At 40.0% G+C, this 12245-nt stretch overlaps 1 protein-coding gene across 5 annotated transcripts in view; it reads right to left on the minus strand.

Moving 5' to 3' along the window:
* LOC114267696 (callose synthase 2) overlaps positions 1-12245 on the minus strand; it is a 92892-nt gene that overhangs the window by 18647 nt on the left and 62000 nt on the right. For all 5 annotated transcript variants that reach the window (XM_028208743.2, XM_028208745.2, XM_028208747.2 and 2 more), the window contains 6 exons: positions 8643-8727; positions 8374-8534; positions 8123-8246; positions 7932-8029; positions 7722-7851; positions 7083-7234 (listed from right to left, as the gene is read on the minus strand). In XM_028208743.2, the coding sequence (XP_028064544.2) occupies positions 7083-7234; positions 7722-7851; positions 7932-8029; positions 8123-8246; positions 8374-8534; positions 8643-8727 (750 nt within the window). The remainder of the gene's footprint in view (positions 1-7082; positions 7235-7721; positions 7852-7931; positions 8030-8122; positions 8247-8373; positions 8535-8642; positions 8728-12245) is intronic.

The raw sequence follows: 12245 nt of genomic DNA on the forward strand, positions 1-12245 counted from the left end.
ATATTACCACTATCTACCACTATCATATTATATACATGCCACTATCTGCCACCAACACCACTATCATATTCTATACATGCCACTATCTGCCACCAACACCACTATCATATTATATACATGCCACTATCTTATTATATACATTAACACAAATTTCCAGCACTCCCCCTCAAGCTGGTTTGAAGATATCGTCCATAGCCAGCTTGCTAGTCAGCTTATCAAATTGCTTCTTGTGTAGTCCCTTCGTTAGCACATCAGCTAATTGTTCACCTGTTGGAAGGTAGGTCATACAGATTATGTCAGCATTGATTTTCTCCTTGATGAAATGTTTATCCACTTCTATATGTTTTGTGCGATCATGTAGAACTGGATTATGAGTTATAGATATAGCTGCTTTGTTGTCACAATAGACCTTCATAGGTGTCGGGTGAGAAAGCTTTAATTCTTCAAGAATTCTTTTAATCCACATTACTTCACAGATTCCATGGGCAACAGCTCTGAACTCTGCTTCTGCACTACTTCTAGCTACCACATTCTGTTTTTTACTCCGCCATGTAACTAGGTTCCCACCTACAAAGGAGCAGTATCCGGATATTGATCTCCTGTCTGTAACACTTCCTGCCCAGTTTGCATCTGTGTATACTTCAACTTGAAGATGTCCATGTTTCTTGAACAGTAAGCCTCTCCCTGGAGTTCCTTTCAAATATCTTAAGATCTTATAAACGGCCTCAAAGTGCTCTGCCCCTGGTGAGTGCATGAACTGACTTACTATGCTGACTGCAAAGGCAATATCAGGCCGCGTATGAGACAAGTAAATCAATTTCCCTACAAGTCGCTGATATTGTTCCCTCTCTTTGACTTCTTCAGCCTTAGCAACTTGTAACTTCAAGTTAGGCTCGATCGGAGTCTCCACCATCTTACAACCAAGCATACCTGTTTCTCCAAGGAGATCAAGAACATATTTTCTCTGATTAACGAATATACCTTCCTTGGATCTTGCAAATTCCATTCCGAGGAAATACTTGAGGGCTCCCAGATCCTTAATGTGAAATTTTTTTGCGAGTTTCTCTTTGAGGGCTGCTAACTCTGCTTCATCATTACCAGTTAAAATGATGTCATCAACATAAACAATCAAAATTGCAATTTTACTGTCTTTTGAATGTTTATAAAATATTGTGTGATCTGCTTGACTCTGCGAGAAGCCACAACTGATAACTGCCTTCCTAAAGCGTTCAAACCACGCTCTTGGTGATTGTTTGAGTCCGTATAATGACTTGTTCAATCTGCATACTCTGTCGCTTCCAAGTCTCTACTCAAATCCCGGCAGTAGGCTCATGAACACCTCCTCTTCAAGATCACCATTGAGAAATGCATTTTTAATGTCAAGTTGATGTAGAGGCCAATCTGAATTTACTGCAAGAGATAACAGTACTCTGATGGAATTTATTTTAGCAACAGGAGCAAACGTCTCCTGATAGTCGATCCCATAAGTTTGAGTGAAGCCTTTAGCCACCAGTCTCGCCTTGTATCTCTCAACGCTTCCATCTGCGTTACATTTTATCGTAAATACCCATTTACACCCAACTGTTTTCTTGTCTTTGGGTAGATTAACTATCTCCCAAGTACCACTTCTCCTTAAAGCATTCATCCCCTCCATGACTGCTAATTTTCAATTCGGATCATCCAATGCTTCCTGTATATTCCTTGGAACAAACAAGTGTGAAATCCTAGATGTGAAAGCTCTATGGTTTTTAGACAGTCTTTGATAGGAGAGGTAATTTGCAATAGGATGTTTAATGCAATTTCGGACACCTTTCCTAATTGCTATAGGAACATCAAGGTCGGAAATAGAAGGAATAAGATTACCTAAAATTTCGATGCCAGAACTCGGGTGGACATTCGGGTCATTAAGATGGACATTCGGGTCATTAAGATGGACATTCGGGTCATTATTCCTCAGATGAAATCGCTTCCTAGTATAAACCTGAAGCTCAGGATTTAGATCATTTTGTAGTACTTCTCCCCCTAAACAAGAATCTTCTTGACTAGGCACCATAGAACTTGGTTCTCCTAAGTGATCATTATCAGACAGATGTGATTTTTGTGTAGGATAAATGACATTGGGGAGCGGGATAGAAATATCCCAAAAACGGTCTTCTACTCCACTTGTCTCCCCCTGAAGAGAAGTGTTGGGGAAATAGGATTTTGTTTCCACAAATGACACATCCATACTCACATGAAATTTCTTGGTTTGAGGATCGAAACACTTATACCCCTTTTTGTTTGAGGAATAACCCAAAAAAACACATTTTATAGCACGGGGGTCAAGTTTTGAACGAAATTGACTGGGAACATGAACATAGGCAGTACATCCAAAAACTTTGGCGGGTAAATCAGAAAACAACCTCGTGTCAGGAAAAAAAGTTTTGAGATAATCAAAAGGTGTTTTGTATGTTAACACCTTTGTAGGCATCCTGTTTATCAAATAAGAGGCTGTTAAAATTGCTTCACCCCATAAATATTTAGGAACATGCATGTAAAACATTATAGCACGTGCTACTTCAAGTAGATGTTTATTTTTTCGTTCTGCAATGCCATTTTGTTGAGGGGTATCCCGACATGTAGATTGATAAAAAATCCCCTTTTTTTCCAAAAACTCACCCAACTGCTCATTGAAATATTCTGTTCCATTATCAGAATGTAAAATATCAATTTTGGTTTGAAATTGGTTTTCAATCATATTGTAAAAATTTGTGAATAAATTTTTCACGTCAGATTTTTTATTCATCAAATAAATCCAACATAAGCGGGTATGGTCATCAATAAATGTAACAAACCATCTTTTACCAGAAAGAGTAGTGATTTTAGAAGGGCCCCAAACATCACTATGAATCAAATAAAAAGGTTTGGAAGCCTGGTAAGGTTTTGGCAAATAAGTAGAGCGATGAAATTTTGCAAACATGCAACTTTCACAATGAAAAGAAGAACAATCAATCCCTTTAAATAATTCTGGAAATAAATGTTTCAGATAAAGAAAACTGGGATGTCCTAGCCTATAGTGTCATAGCATTATTTTTTCTCGAACAGAGATTGAACTAGTACTATTAAAGCTCTGAGCTTTTTTATTACTAACAGGTACTTCATCAAAGTAATAAAGACCTTCAAGCATCCTAGCACGCCCAATCATCATCCCCGAGTTCTGGTCCTGAAATTCACAATGGGATTCAAAAAATGTAACACGACAATTAGAATCCTTAGATAGTTTACTGACAGACAAAAGGTTACAGGCTAAGTTGGGGACGTGAAGAACAGCATTGAGATTAATTTTCTCAGTTAGTTTAATAAATCCTTTTCCTGCAATAGGTGAAAAACTACCATCGGCTATTCTGATTTTGTCATGACCAGAACAAGGGAAATAGATACTAAATAAATGGGAAAAACTAGTCATGTGATCGGAGGCACCGGAATCTATGATCCACGGAGAGAAGTTTAGGCAAGAGAAGGCTTTAGGATTTCTACCTATTTGTGCCAACAAAACACTAGGAGTACCGGATGAGGAGTTGGATTTTATCAGCTTTAAGAGTTGATCAATCTGCTCTTTGTTGAAGGGACCTGAATCGGCTTCATTAGCGGTAGGAAAGCCGCGATTCTTCTCTCCTTGTTTGCTGCTTTTCCAGTTGACAGGTTTGCCATGGATCTTCCAACACGTTTCGCATGTATGGCGAGGCTTGTTGCAAAAATCACACCAGACCCGTGGCTTATCATCAAACCTGCGCTGGTAATTTGCAGCCTTGTTGGCCGCAGCATCGCTAATTAAAGCAGAAATTTCAATTGATTCACCAGTACCTTTTTTCTTAAGTTCTTCCTCGCACTTCATCGAACTCAATGTTGAGGCCGGCAAGAAACTTGTAAATACGGCTGTCTTCCACAATTTTCTTGTGGTGGTTGTAGTCGTCAACCGATTTCCATTCGTATATGTTGAAGATGTCAAGATCCTGCCACAACCTTTTCAACGAATTGAAATATTTGGTGACGGAATCATCTCCTTGACGAATCTCTCCCAACTTCAAAGTTAATTCGAAAACTTGAGATTGATTTCCTAGGTCAGAATACATCTGACTAACATTATCCCACAATTCTTGTGCAGTAGTATAGCACATGTAATTAGAGCTTATATCCTCCTCCATGGAATTGACCAACCATGTCATAACCATGGAGTTTTCAGCGTCCCAACTGTCGAACAACGGATCATTAACAGCAGGAGCCTTCTTGTCACCAGTGATGTAACCGATCTTTCCTTGCCCACGGATATACATCCGGACAGATTGTGACTAGCGAAGAAAATTATCACCATTTAGGCGGATGGTGGTGATTTGGACAGAGTGAGAGTTGGACGTTTTCACCGGAATGGAAGCGGCAGGGGTTGAAGTGGTTTCGGACGTGACTTCCGACATGGCTATGACGGTTTTAGGGCTGCTATGTTTTTTGTTACTCTGATACCAACTTAGAAAATATGAGGAAGAAGAACTCGGAAAATATGAGAAAGAAGGAATATATTTCTGTTATATTCAAAACTTCTTATCTTACAAGACCAAATGACACTCCTTATATAGGAGATATTACAAACATCATTATAACCCATTATATGCCACTTACATATTATATATTACCACTATCTACCACTATCATATTATATACATGCCACTATCTGCCACCAACACCACTATCATATTCTATACATGCCACTATCTGCCACCAACACCACTATCATATTATATACATGCCACTATCTTATTATATACATTAACACAAATTTCCAGCACATACTCCTAAGAAAACGCTTTGGCAACGAGGCAAGCTTTGTAGCGTTCGACGGTGCCATCAGAATGAGTCTTTATTTTGTAGACCCACTTACACCCAATGGCGGTCTTACTAGAAGGAAGATTCACTAATTCCCAGGTGTGAGTCTTTTCCAAAGTTTGCAATTCAACCATCATTGCTTGCTGCCAAAGAGAGTTAGAACAAGCCTCACGTAGGAGTGAGGTTCATGCTAACTAAGAACAGTAGAATAACAATGATAATCAAAAAGATGGACTGGTAATTGAGTTACCCGAATAGGTCTATGAAGCGGAGAATCAGAAGTAGAACATACAGGAGTATCCTTAAAAATGTCTCTTTAACTACTAGGTGACTTGTACTTACAAAATTTCATCCTTAAAAATATGGAGAAAGTATACTTCCACTGAAATAGGAAGATGTTAGCCAACTAACTTATCCATCAGCTAGTTTTTATGGATGGCTCAATCACTTGCCACCTCATCTCTTGACACCAATGGCCTGCAATGTTTAGCATCAACCTGCCACCTGCCCATGAAGTTCTACGCCATATCTAGGATGACTATGAGGTCTGTTAGGATTTTCTGTCAATATCAAATGGAAAAATATATTTATTAATGGTAATTGGTTTTTTCCTTGGGAGCCATTTGGTTGTGGCCCAATATTTTTGGGTATTTGTGTATATGATTGTTCATACATGGTGTATATCACATTTGTGAGAATTAATGTGATTGTTGGCAGTGGTGTATCTCACAGTTTTCCAAGCTGTGGAGTAGCCAATAATCTTGGAAGAGCAAAGGTTTTCTTTGTAATGGTGCTGCCAACATTGGTTAATGAAATTCCACAGATGGAAGAAAGTGGCAGCAGACATTGGGTTTGCAAATGAAGTGCATGATGCATTTTTTGGGTACTTGGCTGTCATCTTAGGGAGACCAAAAGGTTACTTTCTATATCTCCTCAACCATCTTGTGTTATATACAAATGTGGGTGTATGGGTTGGGTTGAGAGTGAGAGAGGGTGCTCTCCATTGAGAGTGAGGAGTATCCCCAATAGGTTAGAGAGAGAGAGAGAGAGAGAGAGAGAGAGCAGTGAGGAAAATGTATAATGGAGTTGTATGGTGTAAGAGAAAAAATACAGTAACACGGGTGAGCAAGGGCTCAACTACCTTGACATGGGGTTTGGGCAGAGGTGTGGTTTTTGCTTATGTTTGGCCATCTCACTGTACTCTCTATTTTGGTTATATAGTGGATTTACCTCTCTCCTGTAGATGTAGGCTTTTGGGCCAAACCACGTTAAATATTGTGTTTCTTTTGTGTGTGCATATTTATATGTAGGTACTCTTCCATTGACACATGGGTTTATATTTTAACATAGGGTATCAGAGTTTTAAGGTGGGATTTATTCCCAGTAAGTGTTATCAGAGCTTAGGGAGGGATTTATTCCATAACAAGTCCTACACCATATCCAGGCCAATCTGACACTGTCCATGTCAATTTGAAGCCATCCTGCACTATATCCAGGATGTCGTGAATGCCTTTTACTTCAATGACACCCTCTACCATGTTCAGGCCGTTGTGTGGTCCTGCACCAAGTCCAGGCCATTGGTTGACCTTGCACCAAGTTCAGGCCATTTCAGGCCGTTCGTGAGGACTTTTACTCTATCTAAACTGTTGCATGGCTGTGTACCTTGTTCAAGCTGTTGCAATGCCCTTAACTATGTACAGAATGCCGCGAAGGCCTGACAAGTGTGCTGGAAAGTTCTCTATTCTTACTGTTTATTCAGCTACAGCTGCAGGATCTGTCAGATTTCTTTAAGGCCTGACATACTCGCCAAAAGGCCTATTAAGTTTGCAGTAAAGTATGGTGACCATGTTTAGCCCACTTAATGGCTAGAAGGCCTTTAACTTCTGCATGTTATGACTTTGGAAGCCTAAATTCTCAAAATTCAAGCTCCATATGGCATTTCTTTGCTCACTATGATAAGTTACAATTTTTGGTACTAACAGAAAACAAAATGGAAGAAGCAAAAGAGTAGTAACAAGCTATAGAAAACAAGCTATTTCCAGATCCTTAATTTCTGAATTGTCACTTTTTGTTTCGTAGGTATGCTGAACAGCATACACAAAAAACAATTCTCACATTGCCTTTAAAACAAATCAGTTTTTTAAAAAATATGACCACGATTCAATCAATTGCTGCATTGTATGCAGAAGTGATGTAACCAATAGTCCGGCGTGATCAAAACTTACGAAAAGGAAAGCATATTGCGAACTTTTGGTGCTGCAGGCATGTCCATAAACAATGAATTTGAGAAGAAAGAAATGCGCCTTCTAGCTTCTATATTAGTTGGCACATCCATAGCAGATTCCTTCACTGTAAGCAATAGATGAAGCCTTCTTATCTGACGGATAAAAAAAAACTAGCATTATGTAGGTAAGAAGTATAACTTGAAGATGAACAAAGGCTATAATGATTATGTTTCTTCTAGTTATAAAGAGATAGATTAAAAGAAAGAAGATGCCCAGAGAAAAAAAAGAAAAAAAGGTTAAAGAAATTGCAAAGAAACCAACTATAAGGCCGTGTTTGGTTCATGGATTTGGGTAGGGATTTGAAAAGGGAAAGAGAAAAGGTGGGTGAAATGTGAATGACATATAGCTACATTTCACGCACCTTTCACACACTTTTTCTCTTTCCCTTTCCAAATCCCTATCCAATTCATGAACCAAACACAGCCTAAGAGATGCAAAAACTGTTTCAGTTCTTGCTCTCTCTCGCAATAGAAATAAAACTGGAATTTGGGCAAAATTAACAGGAACAGCACGCAAATTACTAAGCACTATGAAATTAAAACTTTTCTATTTCTTTTTCACAGGTATAGTAAAATTTACTTTCTCTTTCCAAGCTTCTGTCTCTTCTGTAACCGGAAACCTAAGTGCGCCAAAGAACTGATGTTGTTGATCCAAGGGTGTCATTCCTTCATGCATTCCATAAGAGCCACTGAGGCTTGAATCTAGCAAACTATTGAGAAAATAATGACCTTAGAGCAGTGAAGTCAAATATAAATATAATTGTGGTGATAATTGCTTTGCATGATTTACCTAGGAACTGGATCTTCCATTATGTCTCTGGTCACAACCTCAAGAATGTTCAGTAACACAATGACAACCTCATCCTTGTCTTCTTTTCTATTTTCTATCTGCAGAATTAAAACAGCACAGCAAGGATTCACTATGAAACCCAAAATTCCTCAACAACTACAATGTGAAAGTTTCCACATTTTATATGTTACCAGATATTCAATAAGCTGAAGAAATTGTTCATAGAGGCTAGGCAGAGCACTCATATTCAATTCGCTTATCAGATCACCTTCTTGTATATGATGATCGACTTTGGAGAAAATCTCATTGATGACACTGCAAATAGTTAATTAACAGGTCAATAACAAAGACAACCTAGAAGACAGGAGAGAGAGAGAGAGAGAGAGAGAGAGAGAGAGAAGTATGCTTAGGTTGAGTATGTGTTAGAGAGTTATTAACTCACATTTGTTCACGTTCTCCTAAAACTAAAAAATGGATAATGTTTTTACATGAAGCATAACACTCCCGGACAGCACAGAGCATATAATTGTCTGAATTCAATCTCTTTTTTAGCTCACGGTCTCTCCCATTGCTATCTTTAGCCATGTCCAATAGTATGGGAAGCTACACAGTACACAAAGGATAGATGTCTCTCTATTAAACAAAGTCAAGGGAAGAAAGTAGCTAACGAGAACCTCTGTCAAGGGAAGAAAGTAGCTCAGGAGATAAAACCTTGCTAGCAAGTAAAAATGGAGGCCACTGGATAAGGTCCAAATCACGATCAGCCGAATATGGGACAAGCAATAGGCTCACTTCTCTGCAAACCCAAGAAGATTAGCACTCTAATTTAGGACCCAATAATAAATAAACAAAAATAAATAAAAACACTGAAAATGAAAGTATACAGAAGAGTATGCAAGAATTATAAATTTGTGAGAATATATTGTGTATATATGGCATTGTGTGTATATATGGCATTGTGTATATTAGGAATTAGACGTAAATTACGCATATAGGCGTATTTCCTTTTGAATCTTTCCTTGTTCAGCCATAGCTTAGGGCTATATAAACTGGTGACTACTTTGTAACACAATACAATTGAATGTACAAGTTTATTCAAAATCTTACATGGTATCAGAGCAACACGATCGTTGATCTCGTGGTGGCTAGGGTTTTGCATAATTTGGTCTCTCCGTCTGGTTCTTTAGTTGGCTTGAAGTCGTCGACTGGTTCGACGTTGTTCAACGACCCATCTGGTTCTCCATCAGCTTCTGCTCTTCGATTTCGCCTTTGAAGCTGACAGTCAAAGTTGAGTTGGAGCTTTGATTTGGAATCACATTTTCTCTCTCTAGCTTGCCGTCACCGACAGACTCTGGTTCGGAATCACGTTTTCTCGCCGAAATCGCACTATCTTCTGTGACTCTCTGATCTAGGCCTCATCATCCGTGACCTCTAGTTGGATCGTCAGGTCGTGGAGTTCGTCTCTCAGCTTCAATCACATTTAATCTCTCTCTGGTTTTGTCACTCAGTTTCGATCTCCTTCAGTCTCTCTCTGGTTCTTGATTTGTTCGGTGGTTGTCAGCACTATTCTCAGAATCTGCTTGGGTCTTATGCTTAATACCTTATTTTCAGGTTTATTACACTACAACCCCAGGTTTCTCGTTATTACCCTGTGCCCCCTAGTTATCCATTTTGGGTTTATTAAACTTCAACCTCTCAGACTTCTAGTTATTACGATGTCTCTAACTTTTGATGAGTGTGCCTTGTTAAAATCCACCTACTCTCCACCTACTTCACCCACTTAAACCTACTCCACTAAACCTAACCCACTACACCACTACCACCTCACCTACTCCACTAAACCTAACCCACTACACCACTACCACCTCCACTTCACCTACTCCTTACCTACTACACACTCACCCTCTTCTATATATAGGAATCATGAATCATTGTAATGTACATCAATATATATCAATCAATAATACATACAATTTATTCTCTCCTTTCTCTATATCAATATATTTTTTACATGGTATCAGAGCAGGTTTAGAACCTAGTATTTTTCGCTTCACCGGCGGGCGGCAACCTCACCTTAGCCGTCCGCCGGACCTCAATCTATTCCGCTTATTTTCTACACATACCTTCCACTCTCCACAGCCGTAACTCTGCAAGAAGAGATCTCTAAGCTCTCTCTCCTTTCTCTCGAGAGCTTGTTTTTACCGCTGCTGTACATTGGATTGATGCAAGAACACTATGTCAGGCAAGGAGGAAGATGTCAAAGAGCATGAAGGTGTGGATGAAGATGTCCCAGAGGACTCTGAAAAGGCCATGCCATCACCCCAACAGGAGGAGGAAGCTGTTAAGAGCAAGTATGGGCCCAAGAAACCACCACTTATTTGTAAGGACCATGAACGTGCTTACTTTGACTCTGCTGATTGGGCTCTGGGGAAGCAAGGTGGAGAGAAGCCCAAAGGACCACTCAAGGCACTTCAACCTAAACTGCAGCCAACACAACAGCAAACCCGATACCGGAAATCGCCTTGTGGTCCGTCAGATGGTGAAGGAGAGAACACTCCATCAGAGGATGCAGCTGCAAATGAATGAGAGGCCACTGTTGGTCTTTTAATGTTGTGAGAACTAGTGGTTCGTATTCTAATATCTGAATAGGCGACCACTAAATTTCTGCACTCTCTTTCCACGCAGTTCCCAAACACATCCACTACCTCACCTTTATTTCCATTATTATAAATGACACCCACCAATTTGTCAACTTTCCCACCATTTCGTATGATGACAGGAGGAGACAGCACATGGAGGGGACACACACAGCAGCACATAGTCCAAACCCATTTTCTTTTCTTCTTTTCTTTCTTTATTTATTTCTTTCTTTTCATTCCTTTATTACATCTATACCCATATCCATCATCACCCTCTTTCTTTATTTATTTCTTTTAATCACCTTTTGCACTCCACTTTCCTTTTATTTATTTTATTTTATCTTCCTTTTTTCGTAATCAAAAAAACAAAAAAAAAAAAAACATCCACCCACATGGCATGTCCCTCAACCTTTTGACAAGTTATTTTTCTTTTTCTTCTTATCCCCGTATTTATCATTTTCGTTTTTTCCTATATATATATATTAACAAAAAAAAAAAAAAAACAAAAACAAAAAAAAACAAAAAAAACCAACAATACAGATTTGCACAACAACTTTGTTTTATTTATATTAAGGATCAACCCCGATCACAATTTTACACCAAAAAAAAAAAAAAAAAAAACCAACAACAACAACAACAACAAACCAAAACACAACACCAAGACGGCCACCCACCGACCTCACTTCTTCGCCTATTCTGCCGGTCTTTTCTTCTTGCCTCCGTCCTGGGCGGCCCTTGACGGTGTTGCCTCCGTGTTTCCCACTCCACTGGGCACGATCACTATTCCCTGCTCCTCCACTGCAGCATATGGCGGACCTCCGAATCGGAACATCACGGTGGCCTTCCGCTTCAGCTCCTTGTTTTCTGCCTTCAGCACACTTATCTCTGCTCGCGCATCCTTATACATGCGTTGGAGCAGAGCCAGCTGGGAGTTTAACTGTTGCACCTCATTTGTCCTGCTCTGCAGCCGGTGCGACAAGTTTGTGACCGCAGTCATGGTTTCCACACATGACTTCAAGGTATACTGATTGGCCTCCACATCCGACTGCACCGCCATTTTATGCTCCACCGACCGCATCGGAAAGTTCAACGGAGCAAACACAGAGGTGTTTGGTTGAGGTTCACTGGCCACCGCACCAGTTCTCTCTCTTGTTGACTCATTGAGGTCGGGAAAGAGAGTGAGTAGACCACGGGATGAAGAGGCCATATTCTGGGTAGCTGAACGGGAAGAAGAGGCCATGTTTTTTGGGTTGCTGAGTGTTTCCGATAAGGGTTGGATACAGAGTATTTACAGATTGTTTCAGAATAACAAGTTCAGAGGTTTCAGTCTGGTTTGGTTTCCTCCGCCTCCGCATTGGTTTATATTGACACAGACGATGCGGCCGACATGCCGCTCTGTCGCTCACGTGCCTCGCCGCGTCTCCGGCTCACCTTTTGATGGCTCGACGCTTTCTGTCGGGCACGACTTTTGATGAAGTGGGCGCGCCTTTTGAGGGCGCAACTTTTGATGGCACGCCTTTTTATGGATTGGGCACGCCTTTTGATGGCACGCCTTTTGAAAGATTGGGCACACCTTTTGAGGGTGCGACTCCTTTATGGGTCCGACAAGACTCTGTAAACTGTCCCGACATTGATTCCGATTAGCTCCTTTATGGGTCCGACAAGACTCAGTAAA

The sequence above is a fragment of the Camellia sinensis genome, chromosome 2, assembly GCF_055761805.1.
Source record: "Camellia sinensis isolate YWXY chromosome 2, ASM5576180v1, whole genome shotgun sequence".
In the NCBI taxonomy this organism is placed as follows: domain Eukaryota; kingdom Viridiplantae; phylum Streptophyta; class Magnoliopsida; order Ericales; family Theaceae; genus Camellia; species Camellia sinensis.